The 17,572-nt window shown below is 44.4% G+C and overlaps 1 protein-coding gene across 1 annotated transcript in view; it reads right to left on the bottom strand.

The window, feature by feature from the left end:
* The window catches only part of LOC137518827 (acetyl-coenzyme A synthetase, cytoplasmic-like), a 101,460-nt gene that overhangs the window by 23,974 nt on the left and 59,914 nt on the right, over positions 1-17,572 (bottom strand). The window contains exons 10-12 of the mRNA XM_068237185.1: positions 13,095-13,228; positions 8,345-8,477; positions 137-193 (exon numbers count right to left, since the gene is read on the bottom strand). Coding sequence (XP_068093286.1) covers positions 137-193; positions 8,345-8,477; positions 13,095-13,228 — 324 coding nt within the window. The remainder of the gene's footprint in view (positions 1-136; positions 194-8,344; positions 8,478-13,094; positions 13,229-17,572) is intronic.

Raw genomic sequence — 17,572 nt, 5'->3', positions numbered from 1 at the left:
ATTAGAAAGAGCTTTTAAAATCTCTAGCATTTAAAAAGCTCTTGTAGTGTGCATTAGCCCTAAACCATCTACTGTAGATTGGGCCTGGGAGATTAACTAATTTATCAGTACGTTTGCAGTGCTCATTGCTACTTACAGCTGATCCAGGCTTCAGTGGGGTGGCAGCTGGCAGAGGCGTTATCACATGACCTCCCTAAAACAGATCAATAGAAATGATTTTTAGTTGTTTGACTTGGGTAAACTGCGATGTAAACAAAATAGTGTGGCAGATGGAAAACACATACACGCAAAATATACTCATATTTCCAATGAGTTACAATACAATAAGTATTGTACTTCACAATATACAACTTAGCAACCACAACATCTTTCAGAAATCCTTTAGAGGGGGGGGGGGGGATAATAAACCCCCCCCCCCCCCCCCCAAAAAAAAAAAAAGGTACAGAGGTGGTCATCTTTACTCCCTTTTAAACACAAACATCGGTTTCCTGGAAAACATGGTAATCTTCTCATTTGAAGTGGAACTACAGAGAAAACTTTCCTTCTACCCTATCAGATTAGACATACTGGGCCAGATTTATCAAAGCTTTTTCTTCGTATGGTGTCCACTAATGATCCAATCTTTTTCATCCAATCTTACAATTTCTATGTAATTATTATTTTTTATTTATATAGCGCCAACATCTTCCATAGCGCTGTACATAGTACAAACAAATAATGGGGGACAAGTATACATAAGAACTACAAGACACTGTACAGTCATGACATTGAATAGTAGAAATACAAATACATACATTGTTGATGTGTAGTTGGTACATGTGCATATGTGTTATGTTACAGCAGTATGAGAAACACTAGCAGGAGGTCCCTGCCCTTGCGAGTTTACAATAAGGGACTGCTTACATTATCCATTCAATATATTCACTCCGTTTACCCTTCTACATCATAGATGTGGTAACATTGGATGAAAAAGACTGGATCATTAGTGGCCACTTTTCCACCTGCAGTCGCTAGCGTTCACGCTGAACGCTAGCGATTGCTGAATCGCAAAACCGGCGATTCCCCGACGTTTTGCGGCCGCGATTTTGCTATGCTATGCACTGCATAGCAAAATCGTGGCAAATATCGCTCCGCCACGCGTTCGCATAAAAAACGAATCGCGGTAGTGGAAATGACCTACCGCGATTCCTATGTTAAAAAGCAAACCGTAGCGATTGTAAAATCGCTAGCGGTTTGCGACTTTGCGATTCAGCCAGCGCAAACGTGCTGGTGGAAAAGGGCCTTAGAGGAGAACTGTAGTGAGAGGTATATGGAGGCTGCCATATTCATTTCCTTTTAAGCAATACCAGTTGCCTGGCAGCCTTGCTGATCCTCTGCCTCTAATACTTTCAGCCATAGGCCCTGAACAAGCATGCAGCAGATAAGGTGTTTCTGACAAATATGACAAGATTAGCTGCATGCTTGTTTCTGGTGTGATTCAGACACTTCTTTAGGCAAATAGACCATCAGGGCTGCCAGGCAACTGGTATTGCTTAAAAGGAAATAAATATGGCAGCCTCCATATCCCTCTCACTACAGTTCTCCTTTAAAACAGTTCTAACCAGCAGTGAGAACTGTTCTGTATAATAAGAAGCTTCTTGAATCCTACTTAACCACCCTGGCGGTATTGACGAGCTCAGCTCGTCCAGGAAAAAACTTGCTGAAAGCGGTATTGACGAGCTGAGCTCGTCAATACCGCCAGGGAGATTTCTTGTTTCTCTGCCCCGCCGGCTGCACTTTTCCCTCATCAGAGGGATTCCCCAGGATGGCTGGATGCCTGTCAGCACGCTGTGGGTAGCGATCTGTGCTACCCACAGTATACAGAACTAGCATCCAGCCACCCTGGGAATCCCTGTGCAGCCGGCGAGGCAGAGAATGTGTGGGGCTGTGCAGGGATTCCCCTTCTGTGCCGGCGGGTGGCTGGTGCGGGGATCCTCTCTGTGCGGGGGGCCGGGGATCCCCGTACTGTGCGTGCGGGTAACCCTTTTGTGTGTGCGGGGGTTGGGGGGGGGGGGGTATCCCCTTCTATGGGGCTGGTCTTGGCGGTCGGGGACACCCCCTTCTGTGCGGGGGGTGACCCCTTCTATGCGAGCTGTGGGTGGCCTCTCCCTCCTCTTCCCCCATCCCTCCCTCTCTGTCCCCCCCCCCATCCCGTGTCTCCCCATCCCGTGTCTCCCCCCTGTCAGAAGCCCCGCTTTACTCACCTGAGGGCTTTCTCCTGCGCTGGCCGCGATGGACACCCTCCTGTAATTACAGAGAACACGAGACTTCGCGATGGAGGAGGAGGTGCGCCGCTTCCGCCGCAGGAGAAAGCCCTCAGGTGAGTAGATCAGGGCTTCTGACAGGGGGGGAGACACGGGATGGGGGGCACGGGGGATCGGGAGGGATGGATGGGGGGGGGGGGGGAAGAGGAGGGAGAGGCCACCCACAGCCTGCATAGATGGGGACACCCACCTCCCCCCCACCACAGAAGGGGGTGTCCCCGACCGACCACGGCTAGCCCCCATAGAAGGGGATGCCCCCCCACACACACACACACAGAAGGGCCACCCGCACGCACAGTATGGGGATTCCCCCCTACCCACAGAGGGGATCCCCGCCGGCCACTACCAGCCAGCACAGAAGGGGAGCCCCCCCACAGAAGGGACACCCGGCCACAGCATCGGGGGCAATGGGGGGGGGGCAGAGGCACCCGCAAACCTGGCTCCCTATACATTTGACTCCTTAGACCTGGCTGCACATATGTCTCCTATACACCTGGCTGCACATCTGTCTCCTATACACCTGGCAAACATCTTGCTCCCTATATACCTGGCAAACATCTGGCTAACTATTCCTGGCTAATACATCTGACTAACTATACCTGGCTGCACATCTGGCTAACTATACCTGGCTGCACATCTGGCTAACTACACCTGGCTGCACATCTGGCTAACTACACCTGGCTGCACATCTGGCTAATACATCTGGGTCTTATACTCACCATTGGCATGCTGATCCCTTGTCGCGTACCTCTGATAGCTTCCCCAGTGCCTTCTTTCATGTCCCTTGGCGGATTTTGCTTCTCCCTTGGCGATCACATGTCCCCCGTCGATCGGCGTTAATGGCACCAGTGTCACACAGCATCATCAAAATCGCACAGCAAACACTTTTTTTAATTGAATTCAATACAATAACCTGTATTGAATTCAATATAAAAAAAAAAAATGATTGCAAAAAAAAAAAAATAATATGTGTTTGAAAATTATTGGAAATTAATTGAACCACTTTTTGCACGGAAATCCTGGGGAAATAGAACGCCAGGGTGGCTAATAGTGGCAGTTTAGCGTGAATTTCTAGAGCTGCACTACAGTTTAGAAAAGTCCAAACCCATTCCTAAACAGTCGCAGATTAAGAAGTGCGAATCGGTCGCCGAAAACCCACGCATGCGCAGACCTGTCAAGCCAGCTGCCCGTCATTAACCAGGAAGAGCCGCCCGACACCCAACCCGGGTGTCGCCGGAAACAGGGGCCGGCGGAGGCTGAAGGAGAGAGGAGCCAGGAGGAAGTCGGGGGACAGTCGCCTACAGTGAGCTGGAAGAAGCCCCAGGTAAATTTATTCTTTTACATTCGGGCACTCCTCGGAGTCCCTTTAACTGCCAAAATAGTATGATACTATCCAGCCTACCTACTCACTTGCACACTATTTTGTCAGTTAGACTTTGCAACTGCTGTTCAGGAAATGCTGTTGAAAAAACAAAGAGAACCCTGGACTGGACCAAAAATCTGTTGGTTCTGTGGTTCAGATCTTAACTGCCTACTTTTTTCGTGCTAGTGGTCCTTTAATTAGTTGCTCTCAGTTATAATTGAAAGGAAAACTGATTTTCAAAGTAATGCCCATGTTTTCCTATGGCTCTTCTATACGCGTTTTAACTGAGCGCTTTTTCACAATGCATTTGCTATGGAGAAAGAAAATGCAACGCATACTAACACATATCTACGCATTAAGTGTAAAAGAGCCCTCCTCAGTGAACTAAAATAAAAATTATAAAAAAGCTGTATGCGTTTAATATGTAAAGTTATATAGTCAGTTGCTGTGCTTATAATAGGATATATAGGAGACTTGCAAGGTTTACAGATGGAATTTAACAACTCCAATATATCAATTAGCCTCTGCCTCATACAAGCAATCATCTGCACTAACCAGTATAATTACAGTATATATAGACATTACATATGTCACCTTCACACCCAGCTTACCTACTGCTAATAACTGCTCTCCTACATGACTCCGCTAGGCTACACTGCTCTTCAGAACTATGTGACTCACTAAAAGACTGTGTGACAAAGCATTACATAAGAGCATAGCACCATGAGGCAAGGAGATGATTAAACAGAGTGTAACAACTGTCCTAGATTCCACTTTTCTGGATCAGTGTAGAGAATGAAACCTTGGAGAGTGGCTGCCAGAAACACCCTAATATTACATAAAGATTTTTTAACCTACCGTACTTATAAGCAGCTGGGTGACAGTAAATTACATTAACATTAATAAAACATTTAAATAGCACCAGAAAAAGCCAGTGGGGGTGTTTTTTTTGTTAAAATTGTACTGTTTTCCCACTGTATAAATTCCCAGGAATTGTTCAGATTAATCTCTTGACATGTTAGTCTTTGGCAGTAAAGCTTGCCTGTCTCAGTTGAGTGTATTAGATACAGTATATTTTAGGTGTTTGCTAAGCTTACATGGTCTTTTCATTAGCTACAAGCAAATGTGTACTTTGTACCTTTCAAAGGCAGCGAACAGTATGTAGCAGTGTCATATGGCTACATTTAATAGGCTTACTCAGCAGAATGGTAAATATTTTATTTAATCTCCAACCACAGTTATGCTTATGAGAATGAGCACTTCCTGTCCTGCTGTTTGGCACATGCCGCATTATGAAGGGTGACACTTGCTGCTGTTTTTTTTTTTTTCCTCTCGAAAAGAAGCTTTTACATATTGCACAAGTTGAAGCTTACAACCATAATGACAGAATTTTGTATCATCAAATGTGCCAATGACCAAGAAAATGTGCAGTCATGCAGAAATCAGAAGAAGTAGTTGAGGTTTAAATCCTACTGAATAGCTTTGAGCAATGCAGTATTTCAAAATCGACAAACACTGCACAACAAACAGTACAAAACAGCCGTGTCATGCACTCACCTGGTCAGCGTTCCTGCGACAAGTCTGGCTCTTCAGGCAGCTGGCTAGATCAGCCAGGGTCCTCTACGGCCCGTAGTGGCACCCCATGCACCTTTCATATTTCCTCCGCTGGATGAGAGCATTTATTGTAAGGTGTTTGAGTGGTCAATTGCTGCAGAGGCAGCCAATGACTGACTGATGGGAATTGTAGTCCCATCTGATTGACCCCTGTCCCTACAAAGGTCTGCCCAAGTAAGTGTTTGCTGCCAGGGATAGCTGTTGGTTGCCAGTGCTAAGCTATATCTATTGTTTAGGCTGCATTTCCACTTGTGCGGTGCGAATCGCCGCGGTAAAAATTCGCATGCGGATGCGAATTTCGCATGCGGGTGTATGCGAATTTTCATGCGAATTCGCATGCGAATTTGCATGGATGACGATGTATGCGAATTTAACCATGGCAGTGCTGGTGTGCTTTTTCCATTGTTTCTATGCGAATTCGCATGAAAATTTGCATACCCAAACCGCATGCGAATTTCCTATTAAATGCATTGTATGCGATTCGCATAGCGGTATGCGAATTCTGATGGCTCTGCCATCCGAATTTTTTCTGCACAGAAAAACGCACAGGAATCCTGACAAGTGGAAACCGTCCCATTCACTTGTATTGCTATGCGAATTTGCATGCGAAAAACGCATGCGAATTCGCGATAGTGGAAATGAGCCCTTAGACCTTTGCTTGGCCGTTGACCATGAATTGGCTTGCTCCTTGTATCGACCTCTGCTATATGGAGTTTGTTCCTGTCTCAACTCTGGTTTATCTGTTGGATCTTTTGTGTATGACCTCTGGCTTGTTCCTGACCTCAAGTTTGTCTATCCCTTGGATCGGCAGTCATCTGATCTCCAGTGTAGATCCTTGGACTGTTAAACTATGCTTCCTGCCGGTATCCTGCCTAGTGGGGTTCTGGTGGAACTTCTGCCTTCAATTCCTATACCTTGCACACTAAAGTCCTGGGTTTAGCCGAGTGCTGAGACGACATAAATTCTTGCGAGGCTGAGTGGGAATATGCCACATAGGGTGAAGTCTGCGGCCCAGGAACTGAAATGAAGGCAGGAGATCCGCCATCCCTTACCAGCCAGATTAATTTTTATTACATATTTCATGTATTAAAAAGTTTCATCAAGAACAGTCAGAATTCAGGAGGTTATATACAAAACCTGGTTCTAACACATATTTCTCCTTGCTAGTATTGATATAGTCATAATATAGTATAGATTAGAAATCCCTGTTATGAGACATCTATAGGTGGACTATGTCTGAAGAGGGTGGGGTCATGTCATTATTACTTCAAATGAGTCAGTCTTTAAAATCTTTGCTGCTTTTCTGTATTAAATGACTTCTTGAGAAGAGTTATGGTTAGAGAAACCTAATGCCACTCCTGACCACATAAGGCTAACACTTTTTAAAAAAAATAATATTTGAATAGCATTCAAAGCATTTATAGTGCCTATACAACATGATGTGAACAACCAGTCAGTTCATATGCTGTATGTTTTGTCAAGGGAGGGCCAATAATTTGCACTCCTATATATTATTATATGCACTTAATATTCTCCTTTAGTTATTTCCTTACAGAACATATAAAGGTGCCCATACACTCGTCAGATTGGCAGCAGATAGATAAGAAATGCATCTGATGATCTATCTGATGCGTTTTTAGAACATTTTTTACCAGGATAGAATTCCAATAGATTTCAGTTTGAAATCTATTGAAATTCGATCTGATGGCATTTTTTGCCATCAGATTTCCATTAAGGCCAATGCAAACTGATAAGCAATCTCATCAGATCGACCTAAATTTTCCACCCTGCCAGTTCGATGGAAATCCATCGAAATCGGCCATCGATCGGTCGATTGGCCAACCGATTTGCAATCGATCTATCGGGATCGATCGGTCGGCCAGAAAATCGGCTGAGTGGATGGGCCCCTTAAGGTAAACAGGGCTGCTGATCTCTGGCAGTATACTTTAGAGGTATGGGTCATGTATAATCAGCAAACATTAGGATAGAGGAAACAGAGGGAGAGGCTTCACTCCTCCCTCATTATCTCTTCCCCCAGCCTAATCAGTGACAAGAAGTCTCTGTAATGCCAGCTGACAGTTATGAGTCAGTTGAATTTATACCTGAAGATAAGTTAAGCAGGAACCAAGGAGATGCACAGATTATAAAGATGTCCGTACATCAGATGATGGAAGGGCGACCAAGAGACAGATCTTTCTCTGATTGAATCTGTTCAGAGAGAGATATGTTGCTTGCCCATACACCGTAGGCCGATTCCTGATCATCCGTCACCTCATCGCCCCCAGCACTGTCCCCCCAATGTAAAATGTGCCCTGTGCAGTATACTTTACCCATCTGTGTCCACTGCCAGCTCTGTGCTCCGTCCACACGTGGTTGCATGTGTGACATAACACACGCATCCGCGCATACGCCAACCACGATGTGGGGCGTATAATGATAAAATAGAAAAAGTGCACAGGCCCACAAACTCACCAGAGTGCTCCAGACCAAAATTGACAGTCCATAGATATAGAAACAGCGGCTAGGCAGATCCAGGGTAAAACGTACTTTTAATGATTCACTTTCAAAAATTCCAGTTCTATCAATCACACGCGCGCCCACGCATACGGCAACCACCATGTGGGGGGTATGTAGACGGAGCATGGAGCCAGCTGCAGACACCGACAGGTAACGTATACTGCACGGGGCACCAGGAGGGGAGATCGATACATGCAACCAATTTCTACCGGAGAATTGGTCACATAGTTAATTGGGCATGCTCTTGGCGGCACCGATTTCCATCCGATTCGATTATTATCAAACCGGATGGTAAATTGGCTGCTAAGTCACCCGATGTATGGCCACCTTAACGTTTGTTGCTGGTTCAGCAGAAGTATACTTCACATTTCATATCATTGCAAATATCGTCTTCTGGAGGATTTTAGTTTCTCCCTGCAGATACACTATCAATGACTGATAGTATGATAAACTATATTATTTGAAAGAAAATGATCATACATTCATGCAGATCCGTCTTCACAGCTATCTGAAGAAACTGTGCTCAATACGTGGCTGCAACACTCACCGTTTCTGTCTGCCAAAATGTGTCGACAATGGGACATCTCTGATTTCCAATAATATTATAGTACCACAGCCAGGCCTCTGAATTGATGGGTTCTCCTACAGTTCCCAGAATCTTCAAAGAATTTAAATTAAACCTAGATGAGAAAACATGAACCATAATGAACAAAGGGGCCAAAAAGGAAGCTAAAAGGAAAAACAGACAAGCAAAAAAAAAAAAAAAAAGCTGTAGGACTATTCTTCATCTTGATTGATATGCAAGTCTGTGGAGAAGCTAATCTCTGATAAAGACGCTCTACGGGGCTTTGCAGATATTCTACTTTGATGCTGAAATGATTAATGACAGATATGATGCTCACTGAAATAATCTGTCTGGCCTGGTGCACACCAAAAACCGCTAGCAGATCCGCAAAATGCTAGCAGATTTTGAAACGCTTTTTCTTATTTTTCTGTAGCGTTTCAGCTAGCGTTTTGCGGTTTTGTGTAGCGGTTTTGGTGTAGTAGATTTCATATATTCATATTCATATATTGTTACAGTAAAGCTGTTACTGAAAAGCTTCTGTAACAAAAACGCCGGCAAAACCGCTCTAAACAGGCGTTTTTCAGAGCGGTTTGCGTTTTTTCCTATACTTAACAATAAGGCAGAAACGCATCCGCAATCCAAAAAATGCCTCACCCCGGGAGTATGCGTTTCAGCAAAACGCCTCCCGCTCTGGTCTGAACCACCCCATTGAGATACATTGACCAAGCGTATCCGCAGCTGCAAGCGGCTGCAGAAACGCTGAAAAAGCCGCTCGGTGTGCACCAGCCCTCTCAGTTAGTTTATGGAATAGCTCTTTCCAATAGAAAACAAGATTATTAGGCGCTAGTCTAGTTAAAGCGGATCCGAGATGAAAAACTAACTATAACAAGTAACGTGTCTATATATCTTATCTAAAGTTTAGATAGTTTACATAGTAATTCTATCTGCAAACAGTTTCACTAGAATATGATTATTTCTTCCTGTGATACAATGACAGCATCCATGTTGTTTGTAAACATTACACACAGGCAAGCTTATCTGCATCTTCAGCACTCAGTTTGTGAAAAAAAACCTATTCTCTCCTCTTTCTCCCCTCTGCCTCTGAAATCTCTGGCTAGTAATACCTCCCCCTCCTCCTGCCCAGACTGAGCTCCCTTGAACCCTTGCTACTGTCTGAAAAGCTGTGGGCGTGGTTTGTTTAGGTTATAGGGAATTAGAGTATTAAAACAAAAACGTATTTAGCTTGAGGAATGCCCTATAAACAATCGGAAAGGAACACAATTATGCAATGAGTAAAAGTTCATCTCGGATCCACTTTAAGGGGACCCAGCAGGAAACCTTTATAGGGACATTCTGCTAACGTGATTGGGTGGACAAAAGCCTCTAGAACTTTCACATAGGTTGTTGTAAACTGCTCCCACACTATTCAGCCAATCAAAACGCTTCATGCTTTTGAGGGTGCTGTGATTGGGGAATTGTTCCTTATGAGGTTTCTGCTGGGTCCTCTAAACTAGACTAGTGCCTATTATTCTTGCAGTAGAGCCTAGCTGGTTGCATATAATGTCTAGGAGCTCCATAAGGGCTATTGCCCACTAGAGCACTGCTTTTGAATTACTGGCGATTGCCGGCGATTTTAGAAGCGATTTGTTAATAGAAGTCAAAGGGAGCAGGGTCCACAGGAGCAATTGCATTAGGGAAATTGCAATTACAGGTCCTGCAGCTTTTGTGTAGCAATTGCGCTATAATGTAGAAGATAGGAGCAGCGAAAAATTGCTTTGCATTTGCAGCACACTGCAATTTGGTTGTGTTTTCACTACCCAGAACCACCGGCTGCCCCCAGAATACACTGCAAAGACTTGTTTACTTCCTCTGCTTACATGACAGGGAGAGGCCTGTCAGCATGATTTTGTCCCCAGAAAGCTGCAGCTTTGGGCATTTTGGATTGCAAAAATCAGAGATGGCCAGGGGGGAAGAGCTAATTGCCAAGGAGAATCCCCTTCTCCTCCTTTTACCTACAATTGCAGCTCCAGCCATCCAGAATCATCCAAGCAAAATAATTCACAGTAAGATTCACAAAACTCCCGCACAGGAACTCTCTTAATCAAGCAACAAACTCTCATCACAAAAAAAAAAAAACACACGAGACTGCACAGACACTTGCCTTTTACACCCCACACATTCAAAAGCAGCCAGACAAAAGTTTAGGTTGTCTTTAAACCATTCCTATTCCTTGAAAACGCAAGCTGAAAAATGAAATGACTAATGAAAAACGACTGGAAAATGCTCTGAAATCGCTTGCAACTTCGCTAGGCAATTGTGATTGGCGTTCTGTAGTGGGCACCCAGCCTAAAACAGATTGGCCCTTTTTTTTTTTTATACTAGGAGATCATTTTCCTTCTTCTATTTAAAATAACTTTTCAGCACTCTGTAATTGATAAAGTACCAAAAAGTATTATCAAAATGATTCTATTTTCTTGCTTGCTGATGCCTTAAATGGGAACTGAAGAGAGAGGTATATGGAGGCTGTCATGTTTATTTCCTTTTAATCAATACCAGTTGCCTGGCAGCCCTGCTGGTCTATTTCTCTGCAGTAGTATCTGATTAAAACCAGAAACAAGCATGCAGCTAGTCTTGTCAGATCAGACTTATAAGTCTGAACCACTGAAACACCTGATCTGCTGCATGCTTGTTCAGGGGCTATGGCTAATAGTATTAGAGGCAGAGGATCAGCAGGGCTGCCAGGCAACTGGTATTGTCTAAAAGGAAATAAACAGGACAGCCTCCATATACCTCTCTCTTCAGTTCCCCTTTAAAGAGAGCCCGAGGTGGGCTAAAAAAAACAAAAACAAAATAGGCTACCTGATCCGGGGGACTGAGCGGATCATTTAGCCGCAAAAAATGCCACTCCCTGCCGCTCCTGTGGGCAGCACTGGCCCACTTTTACTTTTGTGACCTATAGGTCACGACGCTGCAAAGAGAGACTGTGTCTCTCACCAGCGTGCAGGGAGGCGGGGGGGGGGGGGGGGACGGCTGGAGGCGTAGCCAGGGAGAGAGAGCTCTGGATACCCTGCAGGAACGCCCATGGGGGCGTTTTGAAAAGGGAATCCTTCTCCCTGTGTTTACCTCCGAGATGGTGACAAATATTGTCGATAATCTCGGGGAGCTATAGCACAGCGATGGGGGGGTGGGGGGGGGGGGGACAGAGAACGGCGGTGGGTGGGACACAGAGGCATGTCATGAGGCAGAGAACATGCCTCTATGTCCCATCTGCTCACCTCAGGTACACTTTAAAAGGTATTTTATTGATAAGATGTGAAAAGATCAGGAAGGAGAAAAAAAGTGAATCAAATAAGGGCAAGTCTCCTTAAAAATGCATAATAATCACAACAAAGGAAATCCTAAGGGCCCTTTACACGTAATGCGTTGGTACACGTTAGTACGCGCTGGTATGCGGTTTTCCTATAGCAGTGTATTGTGAAAAAGATTTCAGTTAAAAATAGTATAGTGGGAACTGAACCATAGGAAAACATAGACATTTTTTTCAGTTATAACTGAGAGAAAATGATTAAGGGCCTATTTCCACTATACGTGGATTCTGGATGCAGAAAAACTGACTCCAATGAATGCCTATGGGAAATCTGCATCATAAAAATCGCATTTAATGGAAACAAGCCCATAGACATTCATGGACGTCAGTTTTTCTGCATCCAGAATCCGCGTGTAGTGGAAACAGGCCCTTAGGCCCCGTTTACACTTAATCAGTTGGTAGGTGCTTTTTTTTTTCTTCTCCATAGCAGTGCATTGTGAAAAAGATTTCAATTAAAACGCGTTAAGTGTGAAAGCTGCCCTAGGAAAACATGGGCATTATTTTCAAAATCAGTTGTCCTTTCAGTTATAACTGAGAGCAACTGATTAAGTGTAAACGAGGCCTAAATTTGCAGTTACATGTAAACAGATGATTTTTGCCCAATCTAGTAGTTGGACTAGTCGACAGTCCTATGCCTGCATCCTACCCCACAGTTACTAACATAGACAGATATGGGAGCGTTTTGCATGCTTACATGTAAACAAGGTGAAATAAAATTTACCATGAATAGTAGCAATGTACATAACTGAACTGAAGGCTATGCTTTGTTTTCCCTCAAGTCTTACTAGAAGTATCTGTTTCCCCTTTGACCTTGCAAGAACATGGCTACTGTGCACTATAAGTCTTGTCACAAGATTGGTGGCAGTCACCTGGACAAACAAAGGCCAGATCTGTCAAATCAGTGCTTGTCGACCACTGTTGGAGCACTCACGCACAGGTCTTTACATTTTTTTCTGGTTGCTATTGTTCCTTCCTGTGGTACTCAAGCATTTAGCTAGCCCTCCCCTTTGAATGGGGACAAACATGTACATGGATCCAAGTAATACATAATGTTCATCTGCAGGGGGCGCAGCCGAATCCCTCTAGCTGCGCTATGCACGGCTATGGGATTTGGACAGTGACACGTGTAATTATGCTGCAGGGCCTCAGATTTTTCCTTGGCTACGAATTTGGATGCCTTACATAGACTCCTATAGGCTGCTAAAATCCATCAGAATTCGTGGGCGGGGAATCGGCCTGGAATCGCTGCAATGGAAACTTAGCCATAGAAAATAACCCATAACATTAAATTATTATTTTGCAAGTAGAAAACGTGGTTATGGCTGAATGTGACTTTGTGTACTCCCATAGCTGAAAGCCACTTACTTCTGAATAACGTCATTTCCATACTTCATAAGCAGGCGGATAGCCGTTGGGGCGGTGTAAAACTGGGTCACTTTATACTTCTCAATGATCTCCCAGAATCTCCCCACATGTGGATAGGTGGGGATGCCTTCAAACTAAAAATAAAGAATGTATATCAGTTGTGCTGGAAAGGAGAGAAGTGTTAGGCCAGCTGTACCTTCTGCTCCTCTACTGGACAGTTCTGCTATGTAGCTAGGGCTACCTATTCATTGTCTGTGTACCGTATAGTTTGCACAGTGCCCAGATCCTTCCATAGAACTACTGTTATGAGAGAGAGAGAGAGGGAGAGGGAGAGGGAGAGAGAGAGAGCTCCGAAAGGGATTTTGGCCATTTAAAGAGACTTTTGCAAGCATTATAAGCAGGGGTGCCCACTGCTGAAAGGTGAGTATAGTGTAACTTTATTATTACAGGCACCAATGAACACAAGCGATTTGAAGGACACACTTCTTATTTTTGAAGGAGGGCATTCTCCATTTATGTTAAGCTGCCCTATGTTTGCGTGGGCTTTCTGCATTTGTGTTTTGGGGTTACACACTGCCTAATTACCGTATATGTGGGTGAAGTTGGCCCTATGCCTAATTATGCTGTTTGAGAGGTACATATTGTCTAATTATGTTGTTTGTGTAGACTGCATTATTTAGGGTTTATACAGTGCCTTATTGGGCTTGATTCTCAAAGCCGTGTTAACTGTTAGCACGCTGGTGAAAAGCCCATTATCAAGCCTAAACTCAGTTTAGGCGTGATAAAATAAACTGAAAATTAAAAGTCAAAATAAGCATACACAAGTCATACTTACCTTCCATGTAGTCTACTCCTCAGTGTCATTCTCCTGTCCCGCATCCTGTTTGTTCACTGTGATCAAGGGAATTTTCCGTCCTCCATTTTGAAAATGGCCATTACCCATAACAGCTTTCTGGTCAGCACACAGTTAAACTGTAACATCGCCCACTTGAGCCATAGGGAAACATGGACATTACCTGGTACATCAGTTTTCCTCTCAGCTATAACTGACAGCAACTGATATTTTTACTGACAGCAACTGATATTTCAGATCTGACAAAATATTGTCAGAACTGGAAGGGATTATTGTCAGAAGAAAACGGTGAGCTTCTGAGAGGAACCGATGGCAAGGTAACTATGTAATGTTCATTTGAAGTTACCTCATGTGTTTATTTTAAATATTTTTACTCAGTACAGGTTCTCTTTAAGTATACGACTAAGCTACGACTAAGGACCCAATAGGGTCAGAAAGGCGTCAGCTTACTGCTGTTCTATTTTTTGCTATTTTTTCTATGATGATTTAATAAAGGACTTGGTTTTAACCTATGGAAGGTGTGCGGAGGAATCTTTTGAACATTTCTATGCTTAAAGGGATACTGTAGGGGGTCGGGGGAAAATGAGTTGAACTTACCTAGGGCTTCTAATGGTCCCCAGACATCCTGTGCCCACGCAGCCACTCACTAATGCTTCAGCCCCGCCTCCTGTTCACTTCTAGAATTTCAGAGTTTAAAGTCTGAAAACCACTGCGCCTGCGTTGCCGTGTCCTCGATCCAACTGACATCACCAGGAGTGTACAGCACAATCCCAGTATGGTCTGTGCCTGCGCAGTACGCTCCTGGTGACATCAGCGGCAACGCAGGCACAGTTATTTTCAGACTTTAAAGTCTGCAATTCTAGAAGTGAACCGGAGGCGGGGCCGGAGCATTGGGGAGTGGCTGCGCCAACACAGGATGTCTGCAGGGGACCATTAGAAGCCCCGGGTAAGTTCAATTCATTTTCCCCCGACGCCCCTACAGTATCCCTTTAAGTATAAAGGATATTGGGCTACTGTAATGATCGCTGCTGCAGCAGCTATTACTGGAAGTAGTAGTGCTGCAGCTCAGGCAGTTCTGATCTATTTCCATGCAAGCTGTATAGCTTTGTCTGTTTTTCCCTGCTGTCAGCTTGTGACTGATTGTCATTCACCTGTGTGGGAATCTGCATGTCTGCTCCCATTGGATGACCTCAGTATAAAGATCTGCTTCCTGCAGGGTTTCCTTGGGTTTTTCATAGCTTCAGCTTAAGCCTGTCTTGCTGTCGCTTTAGCCCCCGATCGTGTTTCTTGTTATAAAGATACTTTGCTGGTCTTTGCATCATATATTGGTTCATTGCCAATATATATGCATACCAGCACGTTTATTATTTTCCTTGTATTTGTGTTACGTTAATACATCAGTGTCGCTGATGTATACGTACACGAACTGTTTATATCCTGTGTGCAGTTAGTCAGCTTTCCAGCACGTTTTGGTAGGTTGCGCGTACCGTGACCACCCGTGCTGAGGTAGTTACCCTGCTTCTGGTTCTGTTTGTGGATTGCGTTCATCTCTGCGAAGAGATAACGAATCCTTCTGAATCCTGTTCTGTTACTGTTTGTGGATTGCGTTCATCTCTGCGAAGAGATAACGAATCCTTCTGAATCCTGTTCTGTTACCGTTTGTGGATTGCGTTCATCTCTGCGAAGAGATAGCGAATCCTTCTGAGTCCTATATGACAAGGACAGAGGCGCCAAAAGAATAAAATCAATACTTAAAAGGTTTAAAAATTGCTGTGGAGGCAGTGGTGGACTTACCTCCAGCAAGTAGACACAACAAACTGTGTGTTTAGAACAAGTTAGATTTATTGGTACACTCCGGGGGGCGGTCGCAACGCGTTTCGCAGGCAAAGCCCGCTTCCTCAGGCAATAATGAACGGAGTACACAACAGCATTAGGTCCGGGTAACACCTGGCGCCTCGTACGAGGCGCCAGGTGTTACCCGGACCTAATGCTGTTGTGTACTCCGTTCATTATTGCCTGAGGAAGCGGGCTTTGCCTGCGAAACGCGTTGCGACCGCCCCCCGGAGTGTACCAATAAATCTAACTTGTTCTAAACACACAGTTTGTTGTGTCTACTTGCTGGAGGTAAGTCCACCACTGCCTCCACAGCAATTTTTAAACCTTTTAAGTATTGATTTTATTCTTTTGGCGCCTCTGTCCTTGTCATATTGAATATCCACCCTTGGTGGAGGGGGATACCCCATCTTTTTCCTGTCTACAGAGAGCGACTTCTTAATCCTGAGTGAGGACAGGCTAATCTCCTCACCTGCTTATATAGTGGTTACCTGGAGGTAACCCATGTTTGTGAGTATAATTTTGTACTCTGCTTTATTTTCCCATTATCACAACCTACTACACTATATTTTGGCTCTCGGTTCTTCTCTTCACATATACCTTCTGAGTCCTGTTCCCTGTATTGCTCCAGTCCTAGTCAGCGTTCCTGCTTATGTCATATATCGGTTCATTGCCGATATATACATATGTTAGTCAGACGTTACAAATAGTTTCATTGATAGCTGTAATTGTAATACGCTAGGAAAACATACTTATTGTATATTTATCTGTGTTACGTTCATCTATCTTAATCCTGCTATTTTCTGACTGTCCTGTCCTGTCTTTGTGAGGCACGCCATCGCCGCATCGCATTGGCTGCCTCATTCCAGTCTGTCTGGTTTTGGACGCTTGCTGTCGCTAAGTAGCCGCTAGCTAGCAAGCGTTCATTCTGTCTACCTGTCCTGATCTCCTCAGTTCCGGTTTATGCGCTCAGCGCTACTTTGCGCTGAGACGTTATACGAAAGCATTGTTTGTGGCTGTCAGATCTGCACCGGCTCTGTGCGCCACAATCTCCTATTGGAGTCAGTCCTCCCCTCCACTATACTAGGGATAGCCTGTTTCCTGGTGCTAGTGTGTGTACCTCCTCCACGTCAGCTCATGCGTTGCATACTGACTGTGGAGAATACACCACCAAGCCTTACAGCTACACAATGTTTATAACCAAGGACGGCGTATAAAGTTAAAAAAATGCTAGAAAATTAATAACCATATGTCATTTATAAGTGGAAAAACTGTGAAATGTGGCTCAGCCTAGCTTTCTTGCTTCCTTGACCTCGTAAAAAAAAATATAATAATAAATATTTGGACTGTAATTCCTGCTCAAGACTTGTGTGAACATGAAACACCATTTCACAATGTATGTAGACAGAAAAGACCAGTGTGTGTGTGTGTGTGCGTGTGTGTGTGTGTGTGTGTGTGTGTGTGTGTGTGTGTGTGTGTGTGTGTGTGTGTGTGTGTACGTGTGTGTGTGTGTGTACGTGTGTGTGTGTACGTGTGTGTGTGTACGTGTGTGTGTATATACGTGTGTGTGTGTACGTGTGTATACGTGTGTGTGTGTACGTGTGTGTACGTGTGTGTGTGTACGTGTGTGTACGTGTGTGTGTGTACGTGTGTACGTGTGTATGTGTGTACGTGTGTGTGTACGTGTGTGTGTGTGTGTACGTGTGTGTGTGTACGTGTGTGTGTGTGTACGTGTGTGTATGTACGTGTGTGTGTGTACGTGTGTGTGTGTACGTGTGTGTGTGTACGTGTG

This window comes from Hyperolius riggenbachi, chromosome 5, assembly GCF_040937935.1.
Source record: "Hyperolius riggenbachi isolate aHypRig1 chromosome 5, aHypRig1.pri, whole genome shotgun sequence".
Taxonomy (NCBI): Eukaryota; Metazoa; Chordata; class Amphibia; order Anura; family Hyperoliidae; genus Hyperolius; species Hyperolius riggenbachi.
Note: the sequence above shows the minus strand (reverse complement) of the source record. Positions and strands in the feature narration are given on the sequence as shown.